The following is an 11,360-nucleotide window of genomic DNA, read 5'->3' on the forward strand; positions in this document are numbered from 1 at the left end:
GGTTCCAAGAAAGAACCCAAGTCGATCCAGGACTGCTGGAAGATAGGAGTCTAAACACTCCTTCAAGTTGCAAGTTTCCACAAATCGGAAAGGAAAATCTCCCTGCAAACGACTTGGGAAACAAAGCTAACGGCGGTTTCTCAGAACAATACAGCCTTCGGAGACGGTGGAGCTTTGTCTAGAGATGTGACCTCCCGCTTACTAAGTTACAGGATCCTGGAGAGCTCAAAACTAGGTAGCCTTGGGTTTTGTGCACGCACCCCATTTCTCGGTTAATACCCGAAAGGCGAGTAGTCCCAAAGGGTGCTGGGAAATAAGAGTTCGTGTGTAAGAGATGGGGAAAGGGTGTGTGTGTGCGGGCGCCCGCGCGTCTTGAAGGGCGCTAGGAAACGGAAACGTGTGTGCATGTGTGTGTGTGTCGGGAATACTTGGAATTAAATGAAATCACCTTCAGCGACTCCTGCCTCTTGGAATGATGGGAAATAGTCTCTAGACTTCACTTTGAGCCTGTGTTTATACTGTCCTTCCCTTTCTGAAGCCTGAAGAAAGTCTCGTTCATTTGGTCTGTTCCTGACTGCAATTCCCAGCGGATATAGACCTATGGGACCGGACAGACGGTAGCGTTTAAGCTTTTTTGGACTACATTAACCAGAAGGCAAAGCGCGGAACGCTTCCGCTCTGTCGGTGAATGCGGTTGCGTCACGCACAGCCCGGTATTGGCGTTCCTGGGAATTGTAGTTTCTCAGTCAAACGGAGCCTAGTGCCCTCTGATGGAAGCTCGAGAGTCGAAAAGCATAAATCTGAGTCAAGCCCCAAAGCCTGGGAAATTCTTCGTTGGACCAAGAAGGCGCACAAGAGCAGAGGAGAAGGGCAGAATCTGTGGGACATGCGCAGTGCGCATGAGGGTACCCACTGCCACGAGGGTATTGGGGTCCGTAGGAGTCTGAAAGCGCCCATTTCAGGGAATTGTAATAGGATGATAGTAGAGGCTGAGAATGTTTGTTGAGGGGTGCTAAGACGGGTCTAAGTGTCTCTAAGGGGCCTATGGATGTCTCTCGTGCTCAGGGAAGTTCATAGAGAGGTGAAAGGATCTTACTGGGTACCAATGGAAAAGTCAGAGGGGACTTGGGGTGTCTTTAAAAGGTCTGTGGGTGACTGTAAGAAACTGGTGGGACTGAAGGGATCTCTGAGGACCGGAAGGGGTGAAGGGTGGTTAAGAAACATCAGGAAGGAGCTTTGGGTATCTGTGGGGGTGCTGGCGGTTATAGGTATGAAGAGGGTCTCTTACGGGAAAAATTAATTGCTAATGTGTGGTGAGATCTATAAAGGACTTTCTACTTGGAATCAGAAATCCTAGAAGATGCTAAGGAAGCAATGGTGTGGTCTCGCAGAAACTGTTAGGTGGGTCATTAAAGATTAGAGCAGTCTAGAGCAGCCACTGGACTTTTAGGACTACATGCCACTTGTGATATCTCAGCCTGAATTTGGGGCAACAAGTCTGGCTGGGCTGTGATCTGACCTGGAGAGCAGTTCTGGAGCGGAGCACTTTGGAATCCATGTTAAACCTGGTTAGAGGTGCTTCGAAAGCATTGGAATCAGGGGCTGAGACTACCAGCTAGGGTCCTCCCCACCCCCCAAGTGATTACATCCCGCTTTCTCCATCACACCACCACCACCAACTCAGCTGCATCTATGTTGCCAGGAGACGTGCCTCATCCTAACTTCCAGAAATAACCCAGCGGCCCCCACCCCAGGGAGTGACTTACATCACCCAGGAGAGGGAGCAGTTGCCCACAAGCTGCCACAGGAGCCTCGGTTTTCTGCCGGTACTCCAACCCTGGATCCTCTCTTCACTGCCAAAGGACATCTGGGACCACCCACCCTGGGCTGGCATGAAATGAAGAGTGGGGATGTCAGTTCCTTCCTCCTTAGAGTCTCACAGGGTAGTGAGGTTTCACTGCCAAGCCAGCCCAACAGGCCTTGAGCCTCAATTCCCGCTCCATCTCTTAGCTGTGTGGCCTTGGAGATACTCCTTCCCTTCTCTGGGCCTCAGGCATGTCACCCGCACTGAAGGTGTTGGGGTGTTGCTAAGCACTTCCAGACTGAATTCCTCCTGGTTCGCTCATCCCTGATTTGAGCTCCCCAATCTGAGCTTCTACCTGTATGAGCTCACTTCTCAGGTCCTATGATCTTGAAACTCTGGCCTAGCTCCAGCCACTCTGGCTTTAGGGGGAAAGGGAGTTGAGAGAACATGGTCTGTAAGACCTCATTTCATGTCCTAGCCAGACTCAGGGCCATGGGCAAGTCATTTAACTGAGCCACTTGCCCCAACCTTGCTGGATGTTGGTGATAAAGCAGGTACCTGACAGTCAACAACAGCAACTATAATTAAGCCAGTACCTTCTTAACTTGCTGGCAGAGGGTTCCAATGGTTTGACAGGCAGATCACTAAGGTACCTTGCAAGGTCTACATTTCAAGAGACTGCTGGCTTGTTGTCAAGATTCCCAGGTTAACTCAGCACCCTAAAGAGATTGATGTGTGGGGGCTACATTAGTGGTTGTAAAAGGAGCTTCCAGCCTTTACCAGGGCCTGAGGACATGGATAGGAATTCAAAGCCAGAGAGGAAAGGCGTTTCAGGCCATCAAAAGAGCAAGGGTAACGATGTGTTGGTGAAGTCTACAGTGCTTGCTTGCAAGGAAAGGCTGATCCCCATGGAAAAGGGAAAGTCAGAAGGCCAGTGTGTGCCTGAGACCCGAACTATCAGGCCGTGGGGGTTCTGTGGCCTAGAGGTCAGATCATTTCTCAGGCCTGGATTTGACCCATTTTGATGGGGTTAGGCCCTCAGGCCACTGATCCAGTGAGGGGCCAGCTCAGGCCCCTCCAGAACTGAGGAAAGCTATGGCCTCATTGTGGCTGCAGCCAGCACCCAGGACAGATCACTGCATCCAAAGGTCCAAACTTTTATTTTGAATACATTCTCCAGCAGCTCCCCAACTTCCCCACCCCCCCACCCTCCATCCCCAATACAGAATAAGGCTTGCCCACATACCCCCACCCCAGGGGCCCCAGCTGGGAGGCAGAGGGGGCTTCCAGTTTGGTTTCAGGACACCCCCTTCCCACACCACCCGCCCACCTATGGGCTAGTCGTAGGAGCAGCTGGAGGTGAAGGGGTTGGACCAGTGCTGGGGTGGAGAGTGGGAGAGGGATAGCAGGCACTTGTAGAGATTTGTGGCCTATGGGTGCCACCCCTCACCCTCCTCCACCCCCCCAACCCCCACCCCCAACCATGGAATTTTTGGTTCATGAAAGAATGTCCCTCCCTCTCCTGCTGCAACCCTGTGGGGTATGAGAAACCCAGGCACTCATGGCCCCTGGAGGGGCAGGGAAGGCAGGACAGGGGCTGAGAATGGCCAGGAGAAGAGATTGAGAGGTACAGGGGGCAGGAACAGGGAGGGAGACAGGCTTTACTTCCTAAGCGATTGTAATAAAAAAGTTCCTGGGCATTGAGGGCAGAGCCTCAGTTCAAATATAAATTCCCCAGAATGGAGATGGCCCCCTTAACTCCCCCCTGCACCCCCCAACCACCACTCTTTGCCTGGAGCCTGGTAACCCACAGAGATGGGACAGCCCCCAGCCCTGGCCACCCACCCACCCTCACCATTAAAAATAAAAAAAAATTAAAAGTTTTATACAAAATGTGTGGAGAAAGGGAGGAGGCAGGGGAGAGACTAGAGAGCTGCCCTCACCTCCAGGGCATGGGGGGGTTAAGGCAGAGTAAGAAGCATGGGGGTGGGGGAACAGGGACCCCCTGCCCACATCCCTCAGGAATCTCGATGCTCCAGAGAGAGCTGGGCTGTAGCATGCTGGAGGTCGGAGCTCACCCGCCTTGGGGTGAGGGGCCCCCCTGCCTCCCCAGACCCCTCCCCACGCACCTTCTTGTCCTCACCCTCATCCTCAAGGCCCCCAGTGGGGCCCCCACCCCCCTCCAGGCGACAGTCTTCACTCCAGCGCCGTTTAAAGCGCAGCTTGAGGGGCATGCACTGCCCTGCCCCAGGTGCCTCTCCAGGCTCAGGCTTGGGGGGCGCAGGTGGGGCACGAGGAGTCTTGAACACCTCCCCATCTTCCTCATCCTCATCACTGATGTCAGTCACCTCCACTTCCTCCGACTCGCCTTCCGAGATAGGCTCCACCTTGATCTGGGGTGGCAGTGGGGCCAGTGCCCCTGCGCCCTCAGCCAGCCCGCCTGCGCCGCCACCTCCACCAGTGCCGATGCCACCGCTCTTGTCAGCACCCGCCGGAGCCTTCTCTCCAGCTGCCCGCTGCCGGCGTCCGAGAGGGGGCGGCTGCAGCTTAAACTTGAATGGGGAGGAAGAAGAGGAGGAGGAGGACGAGGACGAGGAGGGGACCGGTGGGGTCTCAGGTGCCATGGGTGGCAGCGGGCACTTGTCAGGGCGCTGGGGCTGGGGCACCACCAGCCCAGGGTAGTGCAGGAAGGCGCGGGGGCTGAGGTGGTAGTTGTAGACGCTTTGGGTGTGGGCCTGCAGGTACCGTTTCATGTCCTCAGGGCTGAAGGAGAAGTGGGAGCCTCCCCCTGAGCCACTGGGGCCCCCACCGCCACTGGGATACATAGGGCTCAGCGTGGGTGAGGGGGTGTAGGCCAGGTGGGTGGGGGTCATGGGCAGCGCTGGGGAGAGCTGAGGGGGTAGCAGGGAGCCAGGACCGGCCAGAGGTGACACAGGGAAGGGGCTGAGGGGCTCAGGGCCACCCCGGGGCCGGGGGTAGACACGGAAGACACCAGGGTCATGGGGCAGGCGGGCCAGTGGGGGCCCTCTGAAGGCTCCCAGCTCCGGAGGGCCTGGAGGTCGGGCCCGGGGGTCCTCTCCCAGCGGCTCCTCCAGCTCTGACGTGCCATCGCTACAGTCACTGACGGAGCCTCGGCCCAGGCGTCGGGCTACCACAGCTGAGAAGAGGGTGGATGAGGACGACGAGCAGGCCGGTGGTGAGCGGGGGTCCTCGGTGGGGGACAGCACCTCGGAGGGCGTTGAAGGAGGGAAGCGGAAGTGGCTGCCACCCGATGGCACTGGTGGGGCGCTCTGGGGTACCGCACCCCCTGGCAGGTGAGGGAAAACATGGTGTCAAGGCCCCTGCCCCAGCCTGGACATACAGACCCTCTCCCTCCCTCCGAGCCTATGCCCAGCAGTCCCAGGACTCACCAGCCAACCCCACATCGATGAAAGGGTAATTAACCAGCACCAGTTTGTTAAAGTTGAATTTGTAGGTGAACCTTTTCCCCTTGGTCTTGTGCAGAATGCGTTTGTTGTAATAATAGCTGTGGGTGTAGAAACACCATCAGAGAGTCAGTCACACAGGATCCAAGCCTACACCCCATACCCTGTCTGTCACACACTGGGTGCTGCTCACAAAGGGTGATGGAGAAACCTGGGCCACAGGAGAAAAACCAGGTATCCAGAAAGTGGAGACCAGTTCTCCCCACAGGTCTGGGGCCACCACACTACGGCCTTACCCATGTTGTATTCTCTCCTCAGGACACCTCTGTGTGACACAATTGCTCAGAGAAGGGTTAGAACTTGCCCAAGGTCACACAGCTCCAATTTGGCGGAGCCAGGAGTCAAAGCCAAAGCCTATTGGCATGGGTCACTGGCTCCCCAACTGGTGGAACTGTCCACATCTGCCCAGGGGCCTTTGCCCTCCTCACCGCAGGGCCCGGCTCAGCTTGTCATAATTCATCTGGGGCTTGCACTTGCGGACACCCCAGAGCCGAGCCACCTCGTCAGGGTCCTTGATGACGAATTCCCCATAGTCCCCCTGCCAGGCGATGACACCCTGGTACTCCTCCTTCCGAAGCAGCTCCAGGATAAAGTGCCACAGCTGGATCTGCCGGGAGCCAGGGGACGACTCCGGCTTGTAGGCCCAATCCGGGAAGGCAAACCCTGGGGACAGAGACGGGGGAGTGGCCCCAGGTCAGGATGCCAAGTCTGGGCTCTGGGTTCCCTCCCAGGGCCCATCTCCTGCCCCACCGCCCTCAACATGGGGAAATCCATCTTCCCTCAGCCAAGTCAGGACCTGGGTTAGACAGAGACAGTGTGTGTCTGTGTGTAAGGGGGCTAGACAGGAGCTGGGGGGAGGGGAGCTGGAGCCTGCTCCAGCGACACCGGGAGAAACAGGAAACCAGCGGCGGCGGGTCCCGGGGCCAGTGCCAGGGGGCCAGGCACCAAGCCAGGCCGCGGGCAAGGCTGCCAGTGGGGGAGGGGCAGGAAGGGGCACACGTGGCCAGACGGGTTGGGGTGAGTCCCCCCACACTCCCTCCCATTCACAGCTAGTGGTACCCGCCCACCCCATCCCACGGCTCCTCTGGTCCGCTCCTAGGAACTACACCACCGCCTCCCACCCAAGACCTACCAGAGCCCTGACTCCCACCCTAGGACCCAAGAGAAGGATTTTTTTTTTTCTTAAAAGGACCAGGAGGGGTGGGGTGGCTGGTTGACGATGAGGTCAGCGCTTACACACAGAGGCTTCTGTCTTCCCTGGAGAGTGAAACCCAGACTGTCTGAGAGAGGCCCCCCCGTCCAAGCCCTGGACCCTCTGTGCTGCACTGCCCTCCCCAGACCCAGGCACATGGGCCCAACCGGGCTGGAGAGCCCCAGACCGGGCCTGGCTGCAGCCCGTTCCCCCTTCTGCTTTCTCATCCTCAGCTTCTTCCCTACCCACCTGCCTACCCGCCCCCAGCATTAACCTTGGGTAGAGGTTGGTGGTGGGCTGGCTGGTCCCTGGAGTGGGTGGGAAGCCTGGGGAGGGGGGCTGCGGTTGTTGTCATTTCCCAAACCCCCGGGTAATCAGGGACCATCAATAATTCAGCACTAAGCAGCCGGTAATGGAGGGGTGGGAGGAGGGAAGGGGAGGAAGAGAAGGGGGAGGCAGGGCAGGGGCACTAGTGCCACTAGAGGGAGAAGGCCAAGGTGGATGGCTCAAAATGGGTGGGGTCCCAAGTCCCAGTCAGGCAGCACGGATCAGCCTCCCTCCCTTGGCCCAGGCTCAAGCAGGTACCAGCTAGCCTGGGGCAACACTGAGCCTCCCCCAGAGACTCCACCCCAGTCTGGAATCCCCTTGGGGACACAGATCAGCAGTTCCTGCTCCCACAGGAACCACGCCCTCCAAGTCCAGAGCTGACTCTATCCTCCACAGGGACCCAGCTCCCTGCCCCCTAGCCTGGGATAGGCTGGGATGGCCAGCATACCCCACCTAGCCCCTGCCCCATTAAGAAATCCCAGCCTCAAACCACCCCCTCAGGGCTCCAGAAATGCGACATCCGGCTGGTCACAGTCCCAGGGTCCTGCACCAACAGCCCCTGGTCCATTCAGAAGTGACAGTCCCTAACAACGCCTTCCATGGAGCCCAGCATCCCCAGCCCCATTCCCTCTCCCAGGACTCCAGGTGTTCACCTGGTTAGAGAACACAGGTCCCAGGGTTATCTTAAGGACCCAGATGCCACCCGGAACCCAACCGACCAAACCACCAGCTCCAGGTACACTCCAACCCCTCCCAAAAGCACCTGGCCCCACTCGGCACCAAACTCCGTGCTCCTCCCACCTAAGCCCCAATCTGGTTCTCAGATGCAGGAGGGAGGCCAAAGCCCCTAAGACATCAGTCTGAGGTTGGGGGGGGGTCTGCTGACTTCCACCCTCCCTCCCAAATTAAAGCCACCCTTCCCAGCCCACCCGCCCCAGCCTCCTTGTCCCGGTAACCAAGCAACGTGTGTGCAGCGACAGTCCTGGGAGCGGGGGAGCAGGAGGCTAAAAATAAACTTTGCAGAAGAGAAGGAGTGAGAGAGACTACATGCAACACAAAGGGAACTCGGAAAGGAGGTGGGGGGGCTCTGGAAAGACCTCAAGCCGCATTCCGGGGGCTGTCCCAACCCCCCTTGTGAAGTCTCCTCCCTGAGCACCCCCCTTCGGGAACAGGGTCCTGGCCCCCACTCATGGCAGGGACCCTCCCCCCCACACACACACACTCCCTTGCCCACCCCTACACTGCCGGCTTTCCTCATCGGACTCGGCATACACGAGGGCCTGTTCCTGGCTTTGGGGGGAGAAAGAAGAGGGAGGGTGACGTCAGGGTATCTCAATGGGTCTCTGTTCCCCAGGCCTTGAAGCCAGGAGCCAGGCACGGGCAAGGGGAGCATGTGTGAGTGTGTGTTGTGTATGAGTCCACGTGCTTAAAGCTTAAACCACCCCGCCTGCACCAAGAAGGCTTGGGGCTGCAGGGCCTCTGGAGCAGGGCTCTATGCAGCTGACCTAAGAGAGGGGCTCAGGACATTGCAAGACAGGGTGGAGAGGTGGCAGCAGACAGACAGGAGTTAGGGCTAGGATGGCGGGGCCCTAGAAGGCACACCTAGGTCCCACAGAGGTAGGGTAGGGATTCTCCCTAACAGACTGTAGAAACCTGGGGGACTGGGGATGCAGATCTCCTGGGCACCCCCCAAATTCACATGACTGTCGAAACTTTTTTTGAAAGACTCTGAGGGTCGGAAGGGAGAGGTGGTGGTAGAGGATGAACACACCAGCCTCCTGGGGGGCCCCACCACCTCCCCACTCCAGGCAGCCCTCGGTGGCGCCAGAGCCGGGAAGAAAACAGGAAGTGGGAAACAGCGGCGGCGGAGGAGAGGGGCCGGGATGGAAGGTCGGATGGAGGGGCGTGCAGCGACCGGCCCGGAGGCAGAGGGACCAAAGCGCTGATGGGCTGATCGGGAAACCATTCCAGGCTCCCGCCCCTGTCCCCCAGCCCGAGAACCTACACGCGGCTCGGTCCCAAGACAGGGTTGGGGGAGCGGCCCAGCCGGTCCCACCAGGAGAAGGCCTGTAGCAGGGAGGGAAGACGAGGCGGGGTTGTCTGGGCGCCTCGGCCCCCTCCTCGGGCGAGGGGAGGCTCCTGCTACCCCCAAGGCCCAGCGGCCCTGGAGAATACCGAGAGTACGTGGGACGCACGTGACTGACCCTACAGCACTCAGCACCCCTACCCCACCTCCCCGCGCTCCTTCTCGGCCCCAATCCCTAGGCGCCAAAGCCCGGCTCCCAGCCCTTTAAGAGCCGCCCCCACCCGCCGAGCGGGGGGGCGGGGTGGGTGGGCCGGTCGGGGCGCACACCCGCACACAGGAGCCCAAGCCGCGGCCGCCGCCGGGGAAAGGAAACAAGTTTGAACAGCGGCGCCCGGCCCCCTTCCCCTCCCCCGTCCCCGCCCCAGGCCGGATTCCGACGGGGTAGACGGGTAGGGGGCGGCTGGGACCCCTCCCCCCAGCGCGCTTTGGCGCAAAGTCCAGGCCGCGCGAGCCCGGGGCAGCGGGGGAGGGGAGGGGGGAAAGTCCGAGTGGGGAGGGGGGTTAATCCCGCTGCCCCCCGCCCGCAGACGGAGGGGGGAGGGGAACCTTGGCCCCTTAAGGAGGAGCAAGTTGGCTGGGAAGAGAGGGGCGGAGGAAAAAGACGGCCGATTGAAAGAGAAGAGCTGGATGGGGGGGCGAGGTGGGAGCCTCCGCGTCGCCCACTCCACCTTCCCACACTCCTCAGCCCCGGGCTCCAGGCTGCCCGCGAGGAGGGTACCCAGGTCTACCCCGATCCACCTTAAAGCCGCGCGTTCTAAGATCGGAAACAAAAAGTTCCTTTTTCGAACGTTCGGGCTGCGCTTTGGAACTTTGCGACTCTGCGCGGGCGGGGGAGCGAAGAGCAGGCGGAGACCGGGGGGAGGGGCGCCGCAGCCCGGACCCCGAGTCCCGGGCTCCCCATTCACGTCCTCCTCCTAGAGGCCATCCCGTATCCCCCCTAAGCCGATGCGGGGCACGCGCCACGGTGAAGGTCACAGGCCGGACCGCGCAGCGCGGAACGAGAAGAGCGGGCCCTGTGGACAGTCCCCCCCAACGCCCCGCACACGTCCCGGCCCCTAGAGTGCAACGTGACAGAGCGGCGGGAGGGACCCCGCCACCCCTGTGATCCTGGTTGCTGGAGAGAGCCCAGCTTTCAGGGTGCAAGGCAGGAAAAGGACCAGGATTCGCGGCACCCACACCGCTCCGCCCGGAGCCAGAAATTGGGGGTCCCATGCAACACCTTTGCTCGCGCCGAGAGAAGCAACAGGTCTCGAGTGCTTGGGGCCCCCCCAGAACTGGGGATCACTCGGGCTTCCCAGAAATCCTCCAGCCACCCCCAAAGTTTCTCCCCCTGGTTTCCCGGGGCAACAAGTCTCCCCCACACGTGCTGCCCCCGCCCCCACCTGTGTCCGCCGGGGTCTTCATGTTGGGGGGCCCGGGGCGAGGCGCCCCGACTCCGGGCCGCAGCTCCCGGCGCCCGCGCTGCCCCGTCCCGTCCCGCGCCCGTCGGGCCGCCCTCACCGCTTCACCCGGCCTCGCCTCTCAGAGCCTCTCCCCTCCCCGCCGCCGCCTCCCGGGTTAATATCGCACTCCGGGGCCGGGACGCCCACGCCCCCGGCCGGCGACGTCACCGCCGCGTCGCCATGGAGACACTGCGCCCGCCCCCTCCCAGTGCACTCACACACACACACACACACACACACACACACTCGCCGGCACGCAGCTACTGAGGGCCGGCCGGCTCTGGACTTAAAGGGGCCGCACGACGGGGAAGGAAGAGGAGGGGACGGAGGTGGGATGGGGTCCTGAGGGTCACGACCCGACCCTTTCCGGAGGCTCCAAGTCCTCCGCACCCGCGACATGCCGCTCCTCCTCTCCTGCCCACTGTGGGATCCAGAGTTTCTTTCGCGAGCCTGTAAGAGGGGAGGAGGGATACCTTGTGAGGGGGGTCAGAAACTTTTCTGCGGAGCAAGCATGGACCTTTCGGGAGGAGGCAGAATCTGTTCTGCACGGGGGCGAAGTCAGGACCTTGGAAGATGATCAACACATTTCCCAGCCTGGCTTTACCCTGCCCGCCCCCCAACACCAACCCTGAGCCTGAATGGGGGCAGCTGTCCATGGGTGGGGTGGAATGGGTGGGAAGCATTTCCCAGTATCGGAAATGGGGAGGCGGCTATGCCCTCCACTCCTCCGGGGATGGGGTCTTGGCCTTCCTGATAGCCCCAATTCCAGCTGGGGAGGAAGTGACCAGGGAGAATGCGTTTGGGAGCCACCCCCACCCCCATCCCCAGGCTGCAGCTGTCTTAGGACACGGCTGGCGCCGGAGGTACCCCCACTTCCACCACCAGGGCTGGGGGTTCCGGAGGTGGGGCCAGGATGCGAGTGGGCGACCAAAGTCTGAACAAATGTGCTCCCAAGGGGCACTGGAGGGTCGCCAGAAGAGAGGAAGGCAGGGCTTAAGAATGAAGACTAGAGCGCAGGCAGTGT

General features: G+C 60.3%; 1 protein-coding gene across 1 annotated transcript; it reads right to left on the bottom strand.

The window, feature by feature from the left end:
• Positions 1 to 3,009: 3,009 nt before the first annotated feature.
• On the bottom strand, positions 3,010 to 10,443 carry ERF (ETS2 repressor factor). The gene is made up of 4 exons (XM_036896546.2): positions 10,277 to 10,443; positions 5,718 to 5,952; positions 5,215 to 5,330; positions 3,010 to 5,111 (listed from the first exon to the last, which is right to left on the bottom strand). Exons 1-4 carry the CDS (start codon positions 10,296 to 10,298, stop codon positions 3,823 to 3,825), a joined length of 1,662 nt encoding a protein of 553 aa, XP_036752441.2. The 5' UTR covers positions 10,299 to 10,443; the 3' UTR covers positions 3,010 to 3,822.
• Positions 10,444 to 11,360: the final 917 nt, after the last annotated feature.

This window comes from Manis pentadactyla, chromosome 15 (assembly GCF_030020395.1).
Source record: "Manis pentadactyla isolate mManPen7 chromosome 15, mManPen7.hap1, whole genome shotgun sequence".
In the NCBI taxonomy this organism is placed as follows: domain Eukaryota; kingdom Metazoa; phylum Chordata; class Mammalia; order Pholidota; family Manidae; genus Manis; species Manis pentadactyla.

What these genes read in the sequence shown, in the direction of transcription:
- ERF (XM_036896546.2), bottom strand. Translation starts at nt 10,298, where the DNA reads ATGAAGACCCCGGCGGACACAG. An exon ending in GAAGACCCCGGCGGACACAG is followed by an intron (nt 5,953 to 10,276) that starts GTGGGGGCGGGG and finishes CTCTGTCCCCAG; the next exon opens with GGTTTGCCTTCCCGGATTGG. An exon ending in AAGCTGAGCCGGGCCCTGCG is followed by an intron (nt 5,331 to 5,717) that starts GTGAGGAGGGCA and finishes CTACACCCACAG; the next exon opens with CTATTATTACAACAAACGCA.